Here is a 26,540-nt window from a genome sequence, read left to right on the forward strand (position 1 = left end):
CAGCGAACGATCCAGGAGGTTTACGGCGAACTCGAGTGGGACTGAAGTCCACACGGCGCTGCCCTGACAACGCTCGGGCGATTTTTGTTGTGTGGCGATGGTGGAATTTAGCTGAAGTGCAGTACAAAGGCTGCATTGTTTAAAGCGTGCAGCTTGAAAGAGTCTGTGTTTATCTAGCTCCCCGTCCAGACGGTGTCAGTTGAACCTGAGCTGTCGGTTTATTGTTGGGCAGGTTCACAGTCGCAGTCTAACAGCAATAAACTGTAAAATATATGTTGCCTACCCATGAAGATTTCAGACGCACTGTATGTTTAGGAGATTGTCAGAAATAATGGGCGCCGTCTGTTGTCTTCTGTGGCAGCAGATTGAAATAATGTCTCTCTGAACCCTCTGAGGTTGTGGCCCACTTTGAAAATAATCTCCACAACGGTCCCATTTCTGTACGGAACAACCAGACCCCTGTGCCAAAGGAGGGGAAGTGAAGGAAACTCAGCCGACGGGACATAATTCAATATTTCACTGTGACAAATTCAGTTGACTACAAACTTCACTGGCAGGTCAAAAGGTGAACGTACAGGCTGAAAGGTTAATTTCATATTCAGAGAGGTTCCGATCAACCTTTACTCTCTGTTCCTGGCACACAGCGACTCCAACTCAACTCACACAAATGCTGTTTTCCTCCTCGGGTCCGGCTGGTTTAGTCGGTAAATATAACGTGTTTGTCTACCTTGACACGGATAGCTGTCACATCCATTATTTCCCTAATTTGACAACCCTCCCCTGACAGAAACGTGAAGAATGCCATCAGCGGCTGACCTGTTAAAGACTAACCCAAGGTCCCGTGTAGAAGGAAATAAAACGCTCACGTCATTGAAGGATATTTGTCACACACTCAAGCTGTTCGCTTCAATATTTACACGTTATTTCTGATTAAATATGTTCAAAGGCCACTTTGATTTACACTCCTGTGAGGGGGGGGCAAAGGAATGAATAGTGGGTGTGTATCTGACCTCGCCATCTGTGCTGTCACTGGTGTAGGCAGCCTGGCTTTTAAACTGGTCTGAACCTTTAAAATATATTTCTATTTTGTTTGTTATGTTGCTAGTAAGCAGTAAGCTAGCACCCCCCCCCATATGAGTTGGTGCAGGAGGATTTGCCATCTTGAAGATTTGCTAAAACCAGTCGAGTGGATTTGTGCTGGGTGTAAATATAGGCCCCATTGTTCAATAATCTCAAACAAAAGCTCGGAAACAGGGAGTTCGGTTAGGTGTCCTGGCCATATCGCCGGAATTCACGGAAGAAACAGAGTGCAATTGTATATCTGCCTGGGGGGGGCAACCAAAACCAGGTAGAATGTTGTCCTGTCGAGAACAGGGTCCCCCATTGTTCAGGTCTGACACCACTGGACAGTGCAAGAGGAAGTAAACCGCTGCTTTATCCCCACTTCCTCTGATGTAGCGCCATGTTTCTGAGGCGTGTTTTCCAAAAGATTCTTCACTCCTGACCAAGTGTTTGGAGAAGAGTGCAGCTCTGTGCTCTCTGACCCCCGTTTTAACCATGCTGTTTGCCAAGGTGCCGCCCGTTTCTCCGCTCACACCTCGCAAATCATCCCTAAATCCTCACACCTCATCCTTTGGATTAGTCAGAACACAACACCTTAATCCACAGATATTAATCTAAGATTCCAGCGGGTGTTGAAGACTGGCTGCTCTAAGATACCCTGACCTGCTTGATGCTCGATCAAAGCATAGTGAATCTAAAACTAAATGGTGGATGGTTGCTCAGCACCCTGCACAGTAATAAAGAGCATCGCTGCATGCCAGTTAGGAGGAGCTGTCCTCCCACAGGTGTCAGATGGGAAAAGCATTACTAAGGTGTCAAACAGGATGGAGGCGATCCATCCTATAGGAACCAGGCTGCAGAGGTGAGACGGTGGGGATAATATGGATTTGCCTTTCAAACAGATGTTTGACGTAATAACACATCTGTATGTGTCACATTAATATGCCATCACGCTTGAGCTCAGCTTCTTTAGATTCAGATTCAGATTCAGGTCCTTTATTGTCCCACAGGGGAGATTTACAGTGCAACAACAGCAGAGCACGCAGAGAAAAATAAGATAAAATCGAATAGAATAGAATTTGGAATATACAAAGAGGATGTATATTTACAATAATCCAGGTAAATGGATACTCGGCCCCTGTATACCTGTACATAGTACAGAGGGTGAATACAATATACATAGCAGAATAAATTTAAAAATTTAAATTTATCTAAATTTAATACATTTATCGACAACTTCTTTTCCCTTATTTCTTTAGGTCGTCATTATTTATTTTCACTAGTTTCCCCTGGCCTGAAGCAGTGTTTCTGCAACTATAAATGTGCCCCCCCCCATGTACGTCCAGCTCAGAACCTTACAAATCTGCATTAATAGAAGTAAAAATAAAATCCATTTTTAAAATGATGGTACTTATTTTACACAATGCTCTGTTTTCAAGGTCAGTTTCATTTGTGACACCACCTCACGATAACTCCTCGCTGGCATCCTTTAGATTTGTGTTGTGGTTATTTTTTATCCCTGAATCAAGGGCGCTCACGTCGTCATTACACATCTGTTTTTCCCGACACGCTCTTCATCACTTGACACTGCGAGTGTTTCTCTTTGAGCCTGTGGATGAGCAACGTTCTTCCGCGTTCTCATCCCTGCCCAGGAGCGACGACCTCCATCTGAAATTAGTCACCCTGGAATTGTGGGTCTTGACAGACCAAAGCTGGATCGTCATTGTGGAAAGTGCTGCTCGCTGGAGGTTGTTTTAGGTGGCGTTTTCATCCGAACGGAAGGTCATCAAAACATTTCCTTTCTTCGTTTTCACGATGGGAATTGTTGGATGGAGCAGAGGAGCTCCACGGAAAATTGTGGGCACTTCCGTCTGTCAGACACGGCTAAACTCACTGTTTTGATTTTGAAGAATGAGTCGTTAATCCTGTAACGACGTCTTTCGCAGCTGTTCTGATACTGGAATTGATATTAGGATTCATGACCAAAGGTTTTGGTGGGATGTCAGGACCTCTCACTCTTGGGGCCATTTATGCTCAACATTTATCATCTATAATGGAACCTATTATCACGCTGAGATATCACGTCCATCTTCTCTCGACGGGTATTATATTTGTAGATTTGGGAGGGTGACAGGCCCGAATCAGTGCGTCCAGGAAGTAGAACCAGGTTCACCTAAAAACAAAAACACGTAAATCGCCTTATTCACAGAACAACATGGCGGCGGAGCTGATCCGCTGTACTCTCTTAATTCAGTCCCAGACTTGTTCTTTGGGACGTGTCCAACACATTAAATATCCAAAGTGGTATTGCTAACTTGAGCTATGCTATCATTGACAACCTGTGATTGATAACTGATGTCTTAGCAACACTGAGCCACAGAACGATTGTTGTGAGTCCTGAAAATAGTTATAGTGGCTTACCTGGTGAATAGTGGTCCCTTGAGCCGTCTATTGAGCTAAATGAAACCATCAGTCATGTGATAGCTACTGAGGTGGTAATGGAACTTTTGCCTCACCGTGGCGTTTATTGGACACATCGACCAGCTACCTGGGTGAGCTCTCGCAAATCAATCCAACCTAATTACTGCGGAGCTGTAATGCTAATTCCCTTTTTTACGCGCTGATTGATTCACCTTTTAAATTCTTTAATTTAGGCTGGGATTAAAGTCTAATACCTGCTCTGTCTGTAATTTGCTGCGTGTAAGAATGAAATGATTCTACAAAACAATTGAACTGTTCAAGGTTGGTACAGTTTCTTAGACGAATGTTCGTGTTTATAGTGAAAGAAGGATATTGGTCGAAAACTAAAGCTGGTTTTTCATCGTCGCTGCCTTCGCCTGAGCCCCTGCACCTCGCTCGGGTTTGTTACAGTATTTGAACATTTTTCTTCATATAACCGAGCGACAGCGGAGGATGGAGAGTGACAGAATGAGGTATGGATGTTGACGCGGCTGTCCATCGCATGCATCGACCCAAGCCGCCCATATCAAATCCGTTCTTATCTTTACGCCCGCCTGTGGATTATTGAACTGGCTTTGCAGGCAGCCCGGGCCAGTTTGTCCTCCATCCTTTTTACCCTCTCCCGGGCTGGCCGGGGTGGCATCTGATAAAGGGGGACTGGGGGGGCTGAGGCTGAAGGCTCTGGTTGCAGCGAGACGCCAAGGTCAATGCTTTACGTTGACTGGACAGCCCGCGGGGGTGAATACTGCTGATCAGTACTGCCAATATTAGCAAACACCGAGTCCACCCAAAGTACCAGTCGGTTCACCGTACAACCTCCCTTTTATTTCTCTTCCTGTGTCTGGTGGCTGCCTTTAATTATTGCACAGGCAGGCTAAGTATCGGGCTACATGCACATGAGAGCTGTCAGTGTTACTGAGTAATCGAGAGTGAGAGAGACAAAGCTGAAGCGGCACTTACTGTGTACTCCTATTTCAGGCTGCTCTTTGCGTCCTATCGTGCGTGGATGGTGCGCAGTTAAAACAGGCTGAGGGCACTGCGCGGTTCCTCTCTGCAGGTCAAGGATTTGGATATTTGGCCAGTTTTCCACACCCTATGTTTCGTATTTGGCCACTCGTTGGTGAGTAGGATATAGATGTTGATTAATACTGAAAAGATTATTGATTTCTGGAAGATCAGAGGTGTGCCTGGGTGGCCCGAGTGGAACGTTAGTGCTCTAGGACCGGCGAGAGCAGCCGACCATAGGTGTGGGGGGCTGCGGGCAGCAGCAGCTGGATGCATTACCTGCATTATGGGCACAGGTGCTCCGTGTAATGTGCGTGCTGACATCCTGAGCGTTAAGTTGGGGCAGGAGACATTTTTCACCCGCCCCAGCCCCCTGCTTTATTAGCAGACAGGAGGACTGCGAAGGGTGGCATGATCATCAGTCACTTAGCTGTTAGGTCAGTGCCAAGTCTTTACCACCATATCTCAAGTCCAGAACGATGCCAATTCTCATTTTTCCCCCCTCTTGCAGCATTTCCTGGCTCGATTTTGTGCAGTCGCTTTAATGATAAAGTTACTGTCACATGCTATATTATATGGGAATATACAGTACCTGTGCTGTATTATTGTTAGATTAGGGTTGGCTGATATCCCATTTTTTGCATACTTTTTGCCTTCATATCCATGTTTATGCTATTACTGGTGGGGATATGGCCATTTGTCATGTAGTCTGGTTCTTATAGTGTCATTTATTATATTAAAAATGCTGTTTTTAATAAATATGCTCACAACTGCAGGTAGATATTATGAGGGTTAGTTTATTTTAAGCATGCTAATAGGCTCTTTTATCAGCCTGGAATATTTAGGTTAGTGAAGCCTGTATCTCCTGCAGCAACATACCGTACATCTCTGCACTGGACTTCTGCAGCAAATACATATATTAAATATTCTTTAAAAAAACAACCTTTATAATTGCTTCAAAGAGGTGCTGTCTTTAAACCCAATTCTTTCATTAAGTGTTGTCATTATCCCCATCCATGTTGTGGACCTTTTCTCACACGGCCATGTGACATTTTCTGGCAACGTAATGTATATATATATATATATATATCATAGGCCACAGAACCCTTAAACGGCCCTCTTTACTTGCTCGTTGTGGGTTGCTGCAGAGGAACTAGTGCAGTTCAAGGAAGCGCTCTAATGACAGTGCTGTGGTTAAGAATGTCATCTTAATTTTGCCCATTGTCTTTTAAAAAGACGCTTTGTACCTCTGGGTTTACCTGAAGCCCTGGGGCCTCTGCTATGATGTATTGCTGAGGTTGGCGTCCATTAATAATGCCCGCTACGAACCTCTTGCTCCCAGAGACGGGGCAACTGCCCAGCGATTGCATGTATTTTAAGCTCCACCTCAGCAGCCTCAGCGCAGCAGAAGCGGGAAAGAGGATGTTTTGAATAAATTGATGCCCCAGTGCACAAGCGGAGGACGTCAGCAGCAGCAGCAGCAGTGCTAGCTGAGAGGAGCCCGTCCCCACACAGAGACCACTGTGAAGAGCAAATCACAGGGCTGCAGCTAACATGTTGGGCCAACCAAGACACTCAGTCTTACATATCACTTACAAGAGGGAGCCGGCGTATCGTACGACTCTCAGGTGTGTATCCCTGACCCTGTGTGTGTGTGTGTGTGTGTGCGCGCGCACGTGACGGTCTGTGGCTGCGTCGCTTCTCATGATTTATAGCTCCCGAAGAGCTCCGTCGGCAGCGGCACTATGGGCAAAAGGCTTAAGATTGCGTGCTATTAATTTGCATGTAGGATTCTGTGGCAGAAAATTAACGGGTTGTTTTTTAGTTGCCTCGCTTAGAAACGCGTTTGGAGAATTACATCAATGCACGCTGCAATGAATGTCAGTAAGAAGTCAGAGACGGGAGGGAGAGCGAGAGAGAGAGGGAAGCACACTGCAGCACCTTCGGACCACAGGTCATTGACTGTGGTGTTGGTGTCAGCAGAACTGTGATCTCCCTGCTGCTTTACGCCTGATTTTAATGAAGTATTAGCCTGTAATGGAGCATGGACGGAGCTCTCCACCCCACACAGAGATGAGATGCTGAGAAGAATCTGTTGGTTTCCTGATGTATGCTGCATTTTTTAGCTCACAGTACACATGCTACCCCCCCCCCCCCCCCCCCCCCCCCCCCCATTATAACTAATGGACATGGATTTCATTGTGTTATTGACTTGCTATGTTTTTACAAATCCATTAACACCGGATTCTGTTTAAAAATACGGCTCAAATTGTGTTTTGGGCAGTTCCGTTTAGCACTGATGGAGTTGTGGGCAGCCAGTGGTTCACTGTTAGGTCCAAGTTCTACTGGACCGTCACTCGACTTTAGAAGTAACTTATTAAGAAAACAACATCTGAGCGCATGCCATGTTAAAACTGAAACTACCTGTGTGTCGGGGGGGATGATGGATGGAGTCATTTTTTAAAAATGTGGACCAAGTTGTGCCTTTGATCAGCCACCCACTGACGTTGGAAATGCACCGGCTTCACTTTTGAGGAGCGCTCATTTGGTCCATCTATACTGCAGCCTACGTTTCCGCATGCAGGTATTTACAGTCCAGCAGAAACCATTCACAGGGCGATGAACCTATAACCTTCAGTACCAAAGCGGTTTCAGAGGGGTTGTGATCTGTGGATTGCCTTCCCGACTTATCGTTCATTCAAGCTCTCAGCGTAAGATGGAGCTTTAAGGTGATTCTACCTATTTGCCATTCTGCTACCTGCGTCCTCATTGGTCAGCGGTCCCGCCCTCCCCGTCGACCACAATGCGAAACCATGCCTACGCGCGCGCTCTGGTCAGCAGCTAACAGCGGTAGTTGACACCCCAGCTCGGCTTTGACCCATTCCTTTTTTAACTCCACATAAACTTTAAGTGGATAACCAACTGAGTTGTGGGACCGTCCAGTTGTGAATGGCGGACTGGTTTTCACTGGGTTGCGTAATACCCGATTCCGGTTCGGTCCAGTTCTGCTCAGTGTGGAAAACATTTGATAGTGTTGTTCATTTCATCCAGTCAGTTCCAGTAACTTCCCAGTTAGTTCCAGATTATTCATCGTCTGTCCCCTCGGCCAAAAAGTCTGCATTTCATTTGTATGCTTCCCTGATAATAGAGGTCGTAGATGGCTGCCGTACAGAAACGCTATCTAGATGTGTGACGGGGGGGCAGGACAGGACAGGACAGGGGGCAGCGGCTGTTCCCAAGGAAACTCCTTCTAAGAATACGTGACGAGGCCCCTAAACGCCACATTGAGAAGGGACTATATTCTATATTTCAAATGTATCTTTTCCATTGTTAAACTTGTGATTCTTATGAGTCTCTCTGAGTGGAGCTTTATTCCAGGGAAGAGGCCTTTTGATAAGCTCAGTCCTGCTCGCCATTCCAAGATCCATGCCTATACATTCCTCCAGTGGTGCTTGACTTAATAGGCTTCCTACATCTCCAGCGGCTCTCCGCACGCACACACACACGCACACACACACACACACGCACACAGGACACAGGGCTCTAAAAATAGCAGTGGAATTCAGTTACCCTCCTGCAGCAAAGTGGAACCTCACCTAGCTCATTTAATCCAGCTGTTTAATTTCCTCAAGAAAACGTCAGTTTGATGGTCTGTGTGCTGAGCAGATTTGATGCACAGATGGGAGGGAGGAGGGCTTGAGAAAATGACTCTATAAGATGATTATCAAATCTAATTTTGCCGTCATTATAGAAATAGATCAATCAGCCTAACTACAGTTATTTATTGTGTTGTGATACTTTATGGAATCAACTGACAATGTTTAACGAAAATGTAGCGTTCCACTCCGATATAATAACACCATATTACGTGTGTGTTTTAGCCTCTGGGCCCTTTAAAGGTCTGCCTGCTGTTGCCGTGGAGAATTGTCCTCATTGAGTAGCTGTGTTGTTTTAGCCCTGTGTGTCACTCTAAGGTAAATTCCCACTGGGAGTATGTTCTCCGGTCGCTCTCGTATCTGCTCAGGTCTCGTAATGAGAATTACAGTCTGTCCCAGCCTGATAAACACACACAGACTCTCCCCCACACACACACACACACACACACACACAACACACACACACACACACACAAACACACACAGAAACACACCCACGTACTCGCCACATGTCCTGCAAAAACAACAACAAAAAAAAAGGTTATTGTGAGTTGAGAAGAAAGTAGCTGCCAAACCAGATGTGTTCTGGAGCCGACTGGCTGTCCACACCCAAAGCAAACACTGCTGCGGAGACCCAACTGCACTCGCACGGCTCGGACGCCCTCAGGGCTCGGATTCTCTGCGGCAGAGTAATCAGATTCGGGCAATGGAGTAACAGTACAAAAAGTGATGACTACACCACTGTACTAAATCCTCAAACAAATCCAGCGTAACGGGAGCGCTGCAGGATTGAGTCGCTCTTGGAGCTCCAACAGGCTGTTATGGGGTGCAATCCTTCACCGTCTTCCAGTTGTCGAGCGTGTGTGCATGCAGGAGGGGGGTACTTAGTGTTTGGTGGACATAATGCCTGTGATACGATCGTGTAAGGGATTTTTGACATGTTTCCCAGCAGCAGGGTTATCTGAATCCGCTTGTTTCTAACCCTCTGGGGGTTTTTTTGGACACGGGCGACACAACCCAACGTGACTTTGATGTAAAAGCCAACAGCTTTCAGGCCTTCATCGTCCTTACACCTCTCATGCATCCAGGGCCGCTCGGCATGGAGCAGCCTGCCGGATCCCTGTAGGAGCAACATGTTTTCAGATGTTTAGAGTAGCTTTCTTAAAGGTTTCCTGTCTTTATGCTCTTCTGATGCCATTAGAGGGTTTTTTTGTGGTGCTTGATTTATTTTTGATGTTGTGGGATTATGGGGATAAGAGATCAGACAGATAATCTGTCCAAGAACATATGCAATCGGCGTGTGTGTGTGTGTGTGTGTGTGTGTTTCAGAGAGAGAGAAGGAGATTGAGTGAGTGTTGTCGACAGTGCGCTCGGGGAAACGTATGCGGCCGGATGGATTGCCTCATATCAGGCGAGTCAGACAGACTGAAGCTGCCGCTCACTCACTTCTGACTGTAAAACTTTTGGGAGCAGAGTCTTTTTGGGCCTGAAGGTGGAGAAAATGGTCGGAGTTCTGCCAAATGACGACTGCTGCTGTATCGGAACCCTGCTGAAAAGTTGCAGGTTGGCTGCTTTTGTTTGCTCTCGTCTCGTCCGATTGACGGATTTAAAAATGGTGGAACCAGGATAAACCCATTAATGGTCAAGATATTCCAACAAACTTTGTGTCCGTGAGCCCTCGTTACTATTACGATGCTTTTGGAACTTTGAGTCCTAATTGTTGCTATTTCTCCTCCAGGATGTGTAAAACTATCCAGAGAGACCAAATTCCAAAGCTGCTCCTGGAAAAGTGCACACTTGCTGCACATTTCTGCCTATTGCTGATAGCAAAAGGGTCCAATTACGGCAGATGACAGCCTGGTGTCCCAGTTTGAAATGTTTGGTTGCAGCAGTGGGAGTGGAGACGCTCCCTTTCTGCTCAGCACGCGGTCATCGCTTAGCCCGCTAATTCTCCTCCACTTTAAAGGAATTTAAAGGTGTTTCCTCCAAGTCGAGTTTCTAGAGTTTGTAATTCAAAATTAATGATTTACCCTCATTTCATTGCTGAGTTGATAATTAAAACACCTACGACAGCAGTTGAGCTAAACGCCGGGTGGATGATGTATCACATGCTTTGCACGTGGCAGCGTGCTTTGTTTACAGGCTACATGACATTGGAACTTCAGCCACACCAAATCAATTACTTGATAAGCATTATCAGTAAAGACCTGCTGACCTGGGCAGCACGGCGGTGCAACCTCGCCCCGTCGCGAGCAGCTTTCAGGTTTGAATCTCCCTGGAGGTCAGGGGCTTCTGTGTGTGGAGTGTCTCCTTGTCCACTTCTCAATCCCTCCACCATGCCAACAATTTTAGCTTCAATATTTTGCTGCAGTGCAGCTCCTTCTGCTCCTCTGGCTCAGACGCTCCTTCATTAGGTCAGTAGCCAGATGTAAAAACATGTCCCGGCTGTATAGGAAGCAAATCTTAAACGGCTTCTCTTTGAAAGCAGCTTTGATGATTTCTGTCAGTTCCAATAATTTAGTGGGAGATTTGCGCGGCTCTTCCGGCTACATCAGGCCGGATGGCAGATGCAGACCTTGTGTCCTTCCATCTGTGTAGCTAACTCAATAAGATCACGTCGTCCTATCATATATCTTAATTACATTTTTGTCTTCCACCATAAAGTGCAGCGGAATGAGCTCCTCTGCCTCCGTGTCTGCCTGAACATTACACCGTTATTTCTGGAGGAGCAAATCCAAGTCTGAGTGGGAGGAGAGAGAAGTCATTTTGGGTGGAGATAGCAGGTGGACCAGCAGCTGCTATCGGTGCTTCATTATTCTCAGGTTGACGTGCTGTTTCAAAGGGAAACTTTAGACTCATTTTCAGAAGACTCAAGCTTCCACAATAAGATTAAACAGTGAGCTCTGGGTTGAGGGCGTCAAGTTGTCGTTGGCTAAATCTCATTGTGCAGTAAACAACAAGGGCTAGCACCACTGCAGCCATTTTTCATTTGCATGATACTTTAAGAAATTAGTGTGGTTAAATTGGCGTTTGATAAGAACAGAAGGGTTAGTACAGGCAGGTAGCACACGCACGTTATCTTTACCAGCTAACACAATGTGCACATTTGGTGGTGGACAGACAAGAGTTGAAAATGATCACTTTTATATACTGAGATGTCGACCATCTGTGTTTCAGTCTATCTGAAGGTTTCGTGTGCACATTCAAAGCAGGTCAGCTCGTGCTCCAAAGACAGCTGCACCCCAACGTGCATATTGCAGCCGTGAAGCCTCTGCAGGGCAAGGTCACCTTGATTTTTACTGACTAACCTGGGGTGTCCAGGGGCTTTTCTTCTAGTTTTACTGCCCTTAATCTTTCTCATACCTTTGAATGGAGGAGCTTCTTTATTGGAGTGGAGTCTTTATTACATTTGTCTGATAATCAAAATCCAAGTGACTTTGGTTTCCTGACCTTAGAGGAGAAAAGGCAGGGGATGAAGTAATTTCATCAGTAAAAAAACATCATTCTTTTGTATAACCTTTCAGTTATATGTCAACATCTACTTTAGCCTCATTAACATCATCTGTTTTTCTTCTCTGATCTTTGAAAGGACAACTCAATCAAAACTGTTTGGGTTGTTCTTTTTATCTTGCAACTTCCTGTTTATTAAAATGAAACCAAACCTGCAAAATAGTCCAGGAGAGGTGAATGTGCGCAGCAACGCTTTTCTGGCTCCGTGCCGGTGATGCACCTGTGGCTGCATCTTCTAACGACATTTGGAGTAACGTCAGGTCAAATTCTCGTTACTCTCCACTCGAATCCCCAGAGACTCGTGTTCGTCAGACCCTCCTTGTTAGCAGAAATGGGCCCTCCTGCCTGCGCGCCGCCCTCGTTATTCACCGAGCAAATGTCAGGGTAAAGCTGCGCTGTTACGTTCTGCACATACTGATTTAAAACTGCAGGATCTCTGATTGATTTAAATGTTTCTGGAGAGAATATGCCCGCTCCAAAGAATTTAATGCTTTTTCTTTGCCGTAGCTAATACTTAAGCTAATTTAGTTCCTTAGGTTTATTGCCATTTTTGAGAACATGTAGAAACCTTAATGTCTTTCATGTGTTACTTTGTGTCACTTAAATTAATGTGCTATATAACACCTGAACAAAGGAAGTGCAGACAGTTTATTGATCTTTAGGTCCTAATGAGACCACTTATAGCTGAGTTTATAACAATAAAAGAAGCAGAAACCATCTCCTGGGGATGTGATCGTTACTTTTCTAATGCTTTTCTGGTAGTAAATATAAAAAGCTACATTATTTTCAGCAATGTGAGATTCAAAGGAATGACATAATTTATACGTGTCCTAAACCTGTGGGGTGTTATCTTCCCTCTGAGTGGTGTTTGCAGCTCGAATACTAATTCTCTTCATCCCATTTCTTTGGTTTTGGCCCAACGCAGCCCTTTCTTCAGCCCTCTGCCTCTCAGCCTGCCGCTGCCTTTGCTCGTGTTTAGAAACAGCTTCGGCCAAAAGGACCATTGTGACTGCGGCGAAATGTGCTGCGTCAGATCTGCATGTGTTTTGAATGTTAATCAGGTGACAGCTCTTTCAAATGCTGCCCAAGCCTCTGTCCGACAGGCTTGCAGAGCCCTGCACCTGTTTGAGCTCTTTATTGGGCCTGTTTCTGCCTGATTTACCACCCTTTTTCCTCTGGGCGGCTGGTGGGACTTGATGGCCGGAGACAGAATAGAGACGCATGCCTTTCCCCCCGGCGGTCAGCACGAGTGTCTCTGCTCATGGAGTTTGTGAACAAAGAGAATTCTGATCACAGTCTCTAAATAAGACATACGTTTATGCTCCTTTTTACCAAAAATGTCGTTAAGGAAACTATATCCTTTCCCCATATTAAGCAGTTTATGTCAGTTATCAAAATATGACGAATGCCAAACAACCAAAAACCCCATAAATTCCCCCATTCTGCTCCTGTCGTCTCCTTCCACTTGACGTTGAGTCAAAACAGCCTCTCATACATCATGTTTACAGCCTATATGTCCACTGTCAAACCTGCCAGCTGCAGCTGTATATGTTTATGTCAGTTCTGTTAAAGCTCTAGATAAGTGCACGCCTGTTTCTGCCTGTTCCCACCATCAGTCCATGAGCAGAATAGATAATAAGTCAACTCAGTGAAGGTTCCATTAATTCCAGTTATGTGCATTAAGTTGCAAAATAAATGCGATGCAATAATCCCGTGTTGACTTAAATATTGGTATTTGCTGTGTTGATACAGCATAATTAAAAGACTGAGCCCGTGTGATGATCTAGCCAGAAGCCATCAATTTATTGATTAACCGGCCAGGTCATTGACTTCAACTCAAGGAAAAGCAAAAGGTTGATGATCAACGCAGGGAAATAAACGGAAGCATCCCTGGAACTTCCTCCATGAATGTGAGGCAAGTGAAGGTGGGAGAGGCTGATGCTGCAGCAATGCTGCCGCTATAAACCCGATAAAGGTCAGTCAGCATGTGCCACTCCTGCCGCAGAGCGCTTTTTCGGCTTCCTGGCTCCACCTTTGGACCTCCACGTTTGGGCTCCGCGCACAAATTCTTGCTTTTAAGATCGCCAGTATTTTCCTGTCGGACGGCATCGTCTCATTCCCCCCGGAACTAAATCACGTCCTTTCTTTGACTCACATCTGCCCATGTTTGTTGGAGCTGGTGACACATTAGTTACAGATAATTAACTTAAAACCAGCATTCCGACTAAAGCAAACGTTTGCCTTTGTGTGTTCTTTGTTGGTCAGCTGCGCAGCATTGATTTGGATTTTCTGCGTCAGAGCTGCAGGTCTTGATGTCTGGGATTCAACCTAATTAATGCCAAAGCAGGGAACTATCAGCAAAGAAGCAAAGAAGTTGAATTTCAGTGTAATGAACATCGGTGTGTTGCATCAGAACCCTGCCCCCCCACTCCCCATTTGTTACAGACTAATAACAGGAACAATTAGCCAGGCGTCTGTTCCACATGATTCCACCTCCCTCTTTCATTCCAGGCACCACATTGATGCTGTGAGGCCGATTATGAAGTCAGAACAAAGGCTGAGAACTTTTACCCTCTGGTGCTCTCGGTGGCTCTGCTGAAGCGCTTCTTTGGGCTCAGATTTAAAAAAAAATCAAATTCTTTTGTACATATTTAAAGATGCTGTAAAAGTTAAAGCCGCCTTAATCAAAGTGCATCGGCAAATGAAAAAAAGCAAGGAAAAACAGCAAATCCATAAGCTAATAGCAGAGGAGTACCTGGCAGCTGAAGGTAAACTCCCAGGATTGCGGTCCCACCTGCTCCTCTCTGCTACATTCTTTAGGATTAAATGGAATTCCATCTTCAGATAGCTTCCTCTTACTGGTACTGTTAAACCAGTGCTTTCAACACCAGTGACCCTGACGTGCCCTTGAAGGAGCCCCTGAAAATGCACAGGAGGTTATCTCCTTAAAAGGTTGCCATACATTCATGGAAAATATCTAAAATATTTCACATTATCTCGTCATTCTTGGACGCTTTATGATAAACATAAAGAAGTTAAATGTGGCACCAGAGAGCTGCAAACTATAAAGGACCCTTTAATCTTTTAGAAACAGACAACAGTGACAAATGAGGTACTTGTTTGTCCACATAAAAACTCTTTCCTCGGAAGAGATGATGTGGGCTGCGGCAAATTCAATTCTCGGAAAGAGGGAGTGAGAGGGTGCAGAGGGAAGTAAAGAATGAAAAGGGAGGAGGATCTGATAAAGAGCCGAGGTATTCCCTTTGTGGGAGGGGAGGTTCTACATCTACCCTCCGCTCAGCAAGCCTGGGCTGAAACTTTAGAGCAGCAGAGCCCGGAGAGAAAGAGCTCCCCCTCCTGCCGGCTTCACTTGGTGCCAGCTGCCCTCCGAAGAATCCCTCCGCTTCTTCCCACCTGCCCTCGCAGAGCCGGGAGGATTTCCATGACCTTCAGCGGCTGATTCGCGATGATCCGCTCGCAGCAGGTCAGACCATCTTCTCTGTTCTACAGCGGAGGAACAAAGAGAAGCAGGGAGATTTGCGCTGGTAGAGTTGGCAGGGTTTGTTGTAAGTGGATGCAGAAGTTGGGAGCGCAAGGAGATGTGCCTTAAACGCGTGTTGCATAACAACAGTGAGGACGTCCCTCTGTGTGAGAGAGATATCACACCTCTGCTGCCAAGACTAACCATTGTGTTGGGCAGAGATTACGCCGCGCTTCTTGTTTTCGCAGGAGAAAATGACGGGACTGAACCGTGTGGACCGGGCTTGTGGGAGCACTGAGCTGCAGTGCTGCTGTTTGCAGCTGCCAGTGCATCCTGAGGGGCCACGTCACCTCAAACACCCACTTTCATGAAAGTCAACTGTAACATGGGTGGAGAGCTGGCTCCATGGGGGCAGCTACACCACCAGAGCCCATGTTTACCTTTCTGCAGCCCTGTAACGGAGGAAAGGAGCAGTGGCTCTCTGCTGCAGGGCGAGGGAGCTTTAGAGATCTTAGAGATCCCTTCACAATGATTTTTGAAGCCTGGTGTGTATTAGTACATACGGAGTTTGATTAGGAGAGGTCTAGGAACTCTAGTTCCCAGTCCTCTCCTAATCAAACTCTAGAGCAACTACTTGGTGACATGGACAACAAAGCTCCGGTTCTAAGGTGGCGTATTGCAGGACCATTACAGCAGGGTTTTTCCCTGTCTCTTGGGGACAGGTTTAATGCCAGCATCGACAGAAAGTAGTTCCTCGCCACGTACAAACGCTCCTGCTGTGCCGCAGTGTTTGTACACTAGCTGGAGATGCTGCACATTCCATGACAAATAGTTCAGAAGTAATGCGTCTAAAACAAAAGCCTCAAAGAATGCTAATCCCTAATTAAGGGTGGACGCGGGTCCATGTGGGCAGACCGTGGATCAGCAAAATGCGAGGCACGTGCACGGCCCCAGTGTACGTGCACGTGTGACCTTTCCCATGAGTGGATTGTGTACTTTTTTGCGCGGTGACGGCCTGATGACTGGAGCATTCCATTTCTGAACTTCCTGAAATGTCAAGTCGTATGTTTATCCCACCTGGGTCCATTCGCCCCTCCTCCTTTCCGCAGCGCTCCGATGCAGCGGGTGACTTCTTCCTGCGTCCACGTGCCAACAGTTTCTGACATTTTCCAGCGGTTCCTGTGGGGATCCATGGCCAGTTGTTTGTCCTTTGTACACTCCATTGTTGGACCGTTAAACATGTACAGTGTGTGTTTGTTAATGAAAACAGCATGTATTGATTAAGCTTCCACGCCGCACTATTTGCACTTATTTCTATCTCCATTTTAGCAGGTCGACTGTGGATAACCCGAACATAAATTAGGACGGCAAAGACAAACAATTAGAGGGCTAGAGGGCTTATACTGCATCAGTCAGGAGCAGATTATTGAAGTTGTGGTTCTCAATGGTAAAACTGCTTTCTCATAATTAAAAGACTTTAATGATTACCATGAAAACAGCATTCGGCTCCTGCAATGTCTACGTACCCGCACATTACTGGTGATATACTGTTATGGAATACTCACTCAACACTCTGGAGGGGACAAAAACTAAGCAGATCAATAGAAAACCCAGAGAATGGCCAGCTGCAAATGAATTTTAGAGTTCCGCCAGCTGTATACATATAAATACAGTATAAGTAGATGAACAGGTGTTGCAGCCACGGCCTCTCTAGATTTGACCCATTGGCCATTCCTCTGTTCTTTTATTCTTTACTGTGACAGTAATGTGTTTATGTTCTGGTTAAAGCAATGAATAGTTCCCACTAACTGGAATCAATAAAACCGTGACGAAATGGCTGCGGGAGCGCTGAGTCCTGCGCTCTGACTAAAGAATATGAGCTGCGGTTCCTGGCTCAGGCCCGCAGCCCCCCTCTGACAACCCGCGGCCATATTCAAGCGCAGAAACGCCTCGTTTGGTGGAATTACTCGCATTGATTTAATGACAAAGTGGCGCCCGTTTTGATGCTCCATCTCCTGAATTTTCCATCTTCCCCTGTCTTGCAGCCACAACCTTAGGGCCACGTCCTTCCGCCACCCGGTGACTGGAAAGATCTCCCCTGAAAACACCGAATACACGCTAGAAGACCGGTGAGCGGCTCCGTTTCTGTCCTCAGATTGATGCACGCCCTGCATGCTTGAGATTAAGATCTAAAAATGAACCTTGACGTCCTCATTTCACAGCTGACTTTTGTTTGATCCCCTCTTGCACATTTTCAGACTGCGAAGGGCGCGATACGAGCGCTAATTCACGTTTAATCTGCGTCTGTAACGGGATCGCACGTGACGCCGATCCCGGCATTCATGAGCGCCACCTTCTCAGGAGTGATCCACCGGCATCCTCCGCTGTCACTCATCTCCTGTCCATTATTCATAGTCGCTTCTGCTGAGCCCTGGATTAGAAGGATGAATCAAGGGGCTTACTTACATGCACTTGCATGTTTTCAACCGCGACATAATTGATTCTTTGTCACTGAAATGACGGCCGTAATCTGTTTAAGCCCCGGTCAGTATTGCATCGCTTGTTGTCAAGGGCGAGGATGTGGTGAAATAGACAGAACAAGGTGAAGGGGTCTGCAGATCTTAGACGTCTTTGCTTTTATAGCTATTTAGACTGTTGAATTCTGGATTATTAGAACACTATAAAGCTCTCTGTGTGGCGGGAGAAGCTTACGTCATCAATATTTTACTGTATGGTCCTTTGGTGGGGGTCCAGTGTGGACGGGGTCCATCCCCATGTTTGGTGGAGCCTCTGTCTCTGTTAAAATTCCATCATGCGTACTGTTCTTACATCATGGCGTGGGAATCCAGGTTCCTGATCTCTGCCCTCTGCTCTGCAACCATCCACTATAACCTAACTCTCCTCCCTGGGTGGTGTCATAGTTCTGCAAATGTGGACGTCCCCATCAAGGACAAATGCTTTATTATTACGAAATCTGCTCAGCCCCATTTGCCCGAGTTTTGTAGTTCCTGTGTCAGGAAGCGGCCCCAGTCGTCCTCCTCTGTTTTAACACGTGCAGCTGCTTCGTTCTAATTAAAGGTTTTGTTAGTTCAGCCTGACAAGAAGACCAGAGGGACATGTCAAATGTTCAAATCAGCCTCCAGGACAAGAAGACTGATGCATTTAGCAGAAAATGAGACCAGAGGAAAAAGAGGATGCACACAATGTTGTTTGACTGCTGTGACATCCAGGAGCATGCTGGGTGCAGTGACGTTTAGTTTTTGGACCAGATGTTAAAGATGGTTTTGGGGGGGTGGGTAAGAACCTATGACTGGTTAAATAGTTATATATTATATACATATGACTTTAGATCCAACAACGTGGGACGTGTGCAAGTCATTTCGTCAGCAGCTGGCACCAATCTGGAAAGGAAGGGAGACATTAAAAATAGAGAAATGGCTCAAAGCGTCACACATGAAAGAAGAAAACAGATTGGAAATTGTTGGACTTCACAACATCAGACAAAACCCTCCAAACAAGACAAGTGTGGGAATGTTAGAATGTTAAAACTAAACTAAAACTCAATATTGGACTCATTTTTGGAAGAGAAGAAACGATTTTTATTCCTCTCGACAGTAAAATCTGTGAGTCGGCAGCGAATCACAACACGGCTGCAAACACCAGGAGTGACTTTGTTGTGTCTTTTTAAAGTTTTCATCCCTTTGAAATGGACCCTTCTTCACGGCGAGCAGGAGAGGCGGCGGTGACGCTCGCCGTGACCTCCGCGGCGCGTTCCCTGCCGAGCGGCAATGGAACGTTTGAAACTGTTGCTCTCTGAACGCTGTGTCGAAAGCAGACACAGAGGCTGTGTCAGGTCATGTGGCAGCATCAGGAAGTAGTCATATCCTTTACATGGGAACGCTCAGCTCAGCAGTGCCCCCCCCCCCCCCCCCCTCAGTGTTGTTAGTGTGGACAGTGGCGAGGAGGACGATTACTCTCCAGAGCTCCTCACCCGGTCATCACATCTGACCCTCTTCACTCTCCCCTCAGCTGCAGGATGGAGTCCCCCATGTCTAAGTCAGCGGCTAATTCGAGGTCCCCGCTTTTGGTCAGGGAGCCCCCACGCGCCATGACCTCGGGAGCAGGGGACGCCACTTCGGGGTCAAAGGTAAGCTAGTCAGTTCTCCAGCGAGGTGCTATTTAATTTGTTAGCGTTTGAAGAAAGTCCGATTTCATTGGCGTTTCTCCTATTTAGGACGCACCTTCGCCACTAATTGACATTTGACATTTTAAAGCCGCCATAACCAGTTTCCTGTGGGACAGGAGGCACATTGCACGGTCGAGATAAACTTGATGTTTCCACTGCAGATACAGACATTTTCATCTGTCAGCAGGCCGCATGTGTGACGCACCGCCCCTCCAACGGCACACGGGACGACCCAGGACCCACTAGAACTTTCTCATCTCATTTTCTTCTGGAAAACACGTTTTTTTTCTCCACTGTGCCAGAAACGTACTAACCGCTCTCATTTTTTTCTGCCAATTCCTCACCCCCGCGTGAAATATTTACCGTCTAAATGAAAAGTTCAGTCTTTAACTACCTTATCGTGTTGTTTTTGGTAACATTCTGAAAAGAGACGGTCCTCTGTGTCCCACCAACACTCGTGTGAACCCAGCAGAGGTTTTCATGCGTGCGTGTGTGCATGACATTGAATCCTCTGCAGAATTTTACCCCTTTGCCAAAAACAACACCTCAGATTGTAGATGGGAGCTCTCAACCACAGCTAGTTAAATATAACCTGGTGATAACCACTCTGCAAACACTGAACCGATGTTAGCAGTGAGAACACTCAGTGAATCTAAAACCCAATGAAACTAATGAACCCCCCCCCCCCTTCCTTGCAGAATTCCAGAGGTGCAGGAAAGGGAAAGGTGCACAGTTTTGGCAAGAGAGATCACGCGATTAAAAGAAACCTCAGCGTCCCAGTGGTGGTTAGAGGCTGGCTCTACAAGCAGGTGAGCCGGGCTTCCTCTGCTGCGTCGGGCCGTGGATCCAAAAGTTGCGTTTCTAAACAGCTGCTCTGTCGCGTCTCCCCTCCCCCCCCCCCCCCCCCACCGTACCTCCAGGACAGCTCGGGAATGCGGCTGTGGAAGAGGAAATGGTTTGTTTTGTCAGACTACTGCTTGTTCTACTACAAAGGTGAGTCTCGCTCGGTCACGGTCGTTAACGCAGCCGGAGATTAACGAGACTTTTCTCGATGAACGGACATCTGTAATTAGATGTGGGACGTATCTGGTTGTCTCATCCTCTCATTGGTTCTTCTCTTCCTCCCGCTTTTCTGTCCTTATTAATCTGAGTATTTTATTATGGGGTGTAATCTCTGCTTGTGTTGCCAACGCGGCTGCCTCTGCTCCATTAATCACACTGAATAATAGATAAGCTCCATGCCACCCAGTGCCACATGCTGCAGACCAGGGGCCCACGTGAATCATGTCCCCCTCGTTTGTTTGGGGGGGTTTTGGTCATTTTTGCACTGAGCTCTGCCGTCTTCGCTTCCTCTCCAGACAGCCGAGAGGAGACGGTGCTCGGCAGCATCCCCCTGCCCAGTTATGTCATCGCGCCGGTCGAGCCCGACGACAACATCAGCCGCCGCTACGCTTTCAAGGTAACAGATCTGCTGTAACGCCGCGTCCATGTCCACTTCTGATACCCTCGGTTTGTGCCCAATCATCACAGCAGCTAGCTCCTATTTTTTGCTGAGAGAACCATTTTTCATGTGAAGCTCAACTTTTCCGTGAATGGGGCAATGTCACCCCCCCCCCCTCTTCCGTGAGTCCTGCGAGAGCAGAGAAGGGATTTATGCAACCGTTACCTAGCTCCTCCTTTCTGCTCAAAACAATAGCGCCTAAATGTTTGATGCTCCGGGGCATTCTGTCGCAATCCTCTCCGCTCCTTTACCGCATTTTGCTCTTTGATTCTCGGCGTGACAGCGTGCAGATATCACCGCTGCTGCGCCTCTGTTCTCTCACACTACACGTCTTTCCAAAGATCGCTTTACACACAATGGCATTTGTATGATAATTGCACCGCTGGGGATATTAATTATGCATTCAGACGGTTCCCCGTCTCCTCCCACCACTCGCTGGCAGCATGTATAAGGTTGGATGAAGCGAGCGCGGGCTCTGCCACGCCGCCACCTATAGGAGAAATCTCATTTCCCTGCAGCTCCACAGGCATTAAAGGTGAAGATTGTACAGCATGTCATTACCTGTGCTGTACCCGAGGTGCTCGGGGAGCGGTTTCTGCTGAGTCGGCGTGCTTCTAGGGGGTTTGTTTGAGGCCGTAAGTGGACTCCATCAGTATTTGTGACGGTGCCATCAGGTCACGGCCGGAGCCGCTCCTCGTTCCTTCTCACCCCTCTGATGTGTTGTAACTTCTCTTATCTGGGCTAATCTCACCCCGTCTCTCTCATCCCCCTGTCGGCTTCGCCTCCCATTGTGACCCTTTCTCCGGGGCCTTCGTCCTAAATTCCGTGAGCTTCCAGGCTCGCATGAATAGGTATTTGATTTCACATCAGTGAAACACCACACTCGGCTCATCATGCTTGCAGCTGCTGACAGCGTCCATCAGGCATGGCTGCAGTCATCTGTGGACAATGCCAGAGCCCATATGGGTGCCGTTTATGGGTAACTAACTTGTTTTGCTGGGATGCGTGAAGAACAAACACAAGTCTTTTGTTTTTCGTGTCGGTGCCGCCCAAGTATTTGGGATGGGACAGAGAAACATCTGGTGTTGTTCTGGCAGCACTGCACTGCAGTCACATTTCAAATGAATCTCAGAGAACTGCAACTCCTTTAATCGTCCCATGGATTAGTGGTCACACATGTGATCAGTGTCTTATACGTGTGTGTGTGTGTGTGGTGTGTGTGTGTGTGTGTGTGTGTGTGTGTGTTGGGGGGGGCTCTGGTATTTGTCAGAGGCTGCGTTTCTCCTCACCAGAGTATTGAAACATCAAAGTTTCACGTACTCGATTTCAATCTTTTTGTTGCTGACATTCACACCCCCTCCCCCCCATAAAATCAATCATGTTGCCATCCAATAAAATAAAACATCTCATAACATCAGGAGTAACCCCCCCTCTTTATTATCGTTATTGATATGATTTCATTGCTTTTCCAGTCTTGCGCGAGGACGAGAGTCTGAATAAAAATGATTGTGCTGATAATTGTTTTGCCAGTTGCTGCATTATTATAAGTAAATATCTGTATTTCTTTACTGCGACAGTAAGTCAACTTTGCATTATAGCTGAATATGTGTTCCATACTTGCGCTCGCAGTCAAATGAAGCTTCTTTTTTAACAGTTTACTCAGCTGCATTACATTAGGTTTGTGTAGTTGTGCTCATTTACTATCCTTGAATTTCCTGGTGGCAAAAGTGAGAAATACAAGGAAACAACAAACCTATGTGCACTTTATTGTCCTGCCTCCCCCCTCGAGCAAAAGTTGCCGTGAACTTTACCGAGTTTCCACTTTGCAACGTTTGTTTCCTCCTCAGCTTCTCTGGCAGCTGTGTCTCGTCTCCTCCGGGACACAAGTTCTCATATCTATCTGTTTTTTGTCCCCTCTGATCTCTTCACTCTCTTTGATAGGCGACCCATACAGGAATGCGCTCCTACATTTACAACAGGAACTCTGTGATTGGCTCTCAGGCGGAACACTGCGGGATGCGCACATATTTCTTCAGTGCGGACACACAGGAGGACATGAATGGTTGGATCCGGGCCATGAACCAGGCGGCACTGATGCAGCAGAGCCACACTCTAAAGAGGTCGGTCTCGCTCCATGAAGTGGGATTAGCTTCTTATTGCGGGGACGTATATTATTTATTGAGGTGTTTGCATCAAATACAGTCTTGAGCTGCGCCGTCGTCTGTGTTTTTTCTGTCTTATCTGCAGCTGCTCAATTTTTTAACGGTAATAAACAGTCTTCCGGCAGGTTCAACCCCGTCCGTCTGCTCTGGGACTATCAGATGTTGTCTGCTGTGTGTGTGTTTGTGCAGTGCACCACTAGTAGATTCTGGTACAGCTGTTAGTGCTAAATAAATACTGCAATCACTGCTGTGACATGTATTAATCTCACTATATGATGCGGATTTGGTGCGAATCGTGTTCATATCGGATGGTGTTAAAAGGCCGACTGGGGTTTTTGCGTTTCCAGTACGGGGCTGGGATTCCTGTAACCATGGAAAATGTGTTTCAAGGCTGCAGTTGGACGTGATGCAGCACAGTGTCTGAAAGAATTGTGCAATAATGCTACCTAGAGGCCGCTGGGAGTCAGTACTGCTGAATACTGCTGGTGCACAAGAGTCCTCAGTTTGCTGCTTTCTCTGTTGTTAAGGTTTTTGTGACTGAACTTGTCCCTTAAACCTTTTTTTAAAAAGGATCACAGGCACTTTTTCTGTCTCACCTTTTCCACAGAGAAGTGGAGAAGCCAATGGTGAGCGTGCAGCAGGCCTTCCCCCAGACCAACCATACCCACGCTGAGCAGAGCTCACCTCAGGCAGAAAGGAACAGAAAGGAAAGCTCAGATAATGGTGTCCTGTTGGCTCCCTGCGACGATGCCAGGTGTGAATTAGAGGAGCGGGTCAGGAGGTGCTCTTCAGACTACGCTGACGGTGGCGCCCACAGGAACGGACAGCCAGCTGTGATCCAAGTGACTCTGCCGCCAGAACAGAACGGCAATGTGGTTTATCAGAGGGGCTTCGTTTCCCAGGCTGGCGGTGAGAAACACGTGCAGAGAAAGAACATGCTGGCTCAGGTGGAGCAGTGGGTCAAAGTCCAGAAGGGGGATCCACAACAAAGGTCATTTTTCCTTCACACAATTTCAAAAAATGGTTTTTGGCTGCTTTCCGCCATCTAGTGGCTAAGTTGAGAACTGTCTAGAAAATACTCGGAGATAGAAGTCAACTTTTTAAAATGTTAACTGTTGTTCTTTATGTAAAATGTGAATATTTCTTTTGTCACAGCGCACCGACAGCTGAGTACAACCTCTCCCGAAGGACCCCACCCTTAAAGCCCAAAGCAAGCACAGTAGACACCACCTATAAATCATTGCCAAAGTCTCCCCATCCCACCAGCAGCAGCTCTCCACCAGCATCCTGCAGCCTGCCCAGTGATTACAAGTATGCCCACGATCGACTGAGCCACTTCCGCATGTCCACAGATGAGCGAATAGCCACAAAGGAGGGGATGGTGTGGCAGCTGTACGAGTGGCAGCAGAGGCAGCAGTTCCGTCACGGCAGCCCCACCGCACCAATCTACACAGGCCCCAACTTCACAGACTCGGCGTCCTTCAGAGTTACCATGGAGATGCCGCGTTCCATCTCCGTGCCCCCATCTCCTTGTGAAGTCCCTCCATCAGTCCCCTGCTCGTTCAAGCCGCTGTCGCCTCGTCGTCCTCACACTCCGTCCCAAAGGCGCTCAGTCAAACCGTTGGATGAAATGTTGCCCGGGGACAGCACAAGATCCAGCTCCCCCAGCCATATTTGTGCTCAAATCACTCAGGTAGGACACACTTTAACCCCTGAGACCCTTTTCGGGGAAGGAAAAACAAAATCACACCATATCCTGTGGATTTCACATGAGCTGGGTATTGTAGTCCATAGAATGTTTGCTATCACTTCACTGTGTGGCTTCTCACCTTTCACAGGACTACAAACAACAAACAGACGCTTATTTCTTCTTATGGTCTTGTTTTGTGAGATTTAGATTCTAAAACTTAAGCAGCCGTAAAAATTAAAGCACAATTGTCCAATAGGGATTAAAGAGTACCTGTTTAAAAAAAAAGAAAGTTAAAAAATCATGTCTTCACTTTATGGTCAAACATGCTCAGCCCATAACCTCAGAAAATCTTAAATCATTTAGGGAAATATCACAAGTGTTTGATGATTAATCCTAAATGAAATAATAATGCTAATGCTAATAACAATAATAATATTAATAATAATAAAAATAATAGATGCTGTATTCATCGATATTGGATTAAGCCAGAAGCACAAACCAGTCGGTTCAAAATTATCCTTCCTTGTTGACGGGGAATTTACAACATCTGTGGTTCCAAACACGTGTGGATCAGTAGATTGGTGGACGATCACACACTGCAGGAGCGGTAGGAGCGACGTGCACACCCCCTTGGAGACGATGCCCTGATGAGCCTGCACTCCCGCTGATCAGACCTGAAACTGAATCACACTCGTTCTGAGCCACGTGGCAAGGCTCCGTTTCGTGATCGTTTTAGGACGTGAGCGAAGGGAAGCTGTGACTTTCACGAGAGGCTTCACACTACACACACACACACACACACATTTCGATGCTCAAGTGAATCATTTGCAGATTCACACAGTCCACACCCAGGCCTCCACTCCACAGGTGGGGCGAGCGAGACCTCGCCGCTCTGTCACCCCCCCCAGAACCTTTCTTAGCACTCAAACACCACCGCAGGAGACGGAAGGAGGGGCCACAGCCCACGCCGCCTGCCCACCACACCCCCCCACATGTGAGGAGCTCTCCTATCCAACCAGCACCACATTTGCCTGCACGCAGAAGCCTCAAACCCTCGTTGGCTTTAGACAAGTAAACAGATCATCTGTTTGCTCCATTATTCATCCAAGCGACAAGACAGCAATTATAACCGTTAAAAAAAGAATTTCTCACAATTAAGCAAAGAGGATGTGTGTGGGTTTTTTTTAAACAAAGGGAAGCCGCAGTGGCTTTGGAAGGCTATCCAAAGGAGGGCCCTTTCTGCCCGTTTAAACGTAATCTGAAGTGAACTTAGCTCTACTTCACGCGGCATCTCCGAGGCTGATGGCGTTCCCTGGCTGGAGAACACTTAAGTAACAGCATTCTAGAAGCTTCTGTGGAATATCATTAGGAAGTAGGTTTTATTAGAGGCTAATCCAATTTGCCCTGGGCTTCTCAGCACCCTATAAACATCTCTACTCTATCTTAAACATCAGCAGCGGTCTCTTTCTTCTGATCTCGCATTTAAATAAAAAACCTATTATGCAGCAAAAAATAGTGGCATGGGAATCTCAAAGGGAACGGCTTACAGTGCTGCTCTTGCTGGTAGCAAACAAATGTTATTTTAAGAAAGCAGATTTGGTATAATTTATGTGTAGTTAATTAAATCTCTTGTTGTTTGTGTCCTTTTAAGGTTGTGTAGTGGGCCCGCGTTTTCGCTAATTCTGTGTGTTAAGCAAAAATGTCAAATTTCCCAGGCCCTGTAGCGCCTTAAACTCAGGGCACACCTTGTTTCAAATAAGAGTAGCGGCGATGAAAGGGGAGAAAAGGGAGGGATGAAGAAAATCAAATCTGCTGTGTAGTCAAGTT

At 46.7% G+C, this 26,540-nt stretch overlaps 1 protein-coding gene across 12 annotated transcripts in view; it reads left to right on the plus strand.

Annotated features, from left to right (window-relative positions):
* The window catches only part of plekha7b (pleckstrin homology domain containing, family A member 7b), a 47,880-nt gene that overhangs the window by 2,861 nt on the left and 18,479 nt on the right, over positions 1–26,540 (plus strand). For 6 of the 12 annotated variants that reach the window (XM_057024488.1, XM_057024473.1, XM_057024478.1 and 3 more), the window contains exons 4-11: positions 17,220–17,303; positions 19,204–19,321; positions 20,059–20,169; positions 20,281–20,353; positions 20,719–20,819; positions 22,803–22,981; positions 23,631–24,014; positions 24,179–24,716. In XM_057024488.1, coding sequence (XP_056880468.1) covers positions 17,220–17,303; positions 19,204–19,321; positions 20,059–20,169; positions 20,281–20,353; positions 20,719–20,819; positions 22,803–22,981; positions 23,631–24,014; positions 24,179–24,716 — 1,588 coding nt within the window. Of the gene's footprint in view, positions 1–4,474; positions 4,643–6,000; positions 6,156–9,669; positions 9,747–14,986; positions 15,178–16,602; positions 16,622–17,219; positions 17,304–19,203; positions 19,322–20,058; positions 20,170–20,280; positions 20,354–20,718; positions 20,820–22,802; positions 22,982–23,630; positions 24,015–24,178; positions 24,717–26,540 lie in introns of those variants that run through there. The other 6 variants (XM_057024530.1, XM_057024504.1, XM_057024515.1 and 3 more) reach the window with 6 other exon arrangements.

This window comes from Takifugu flavidus, chromosome 2 (genome assembly GCF_003711565.1).
Source record: "Takifugu flavidus isolate HTHZ2018 chromosome 2, ASM371156v2, whole genome shotgun sequence".
NCBI classification, from domain to species: domain Eukaryota; kingdom Metazoa; phylum Chordata; class Actinopteri; order Tetraodontiformes; family Tetraodontidae; genus Takifugu; species Takifugu flavidus.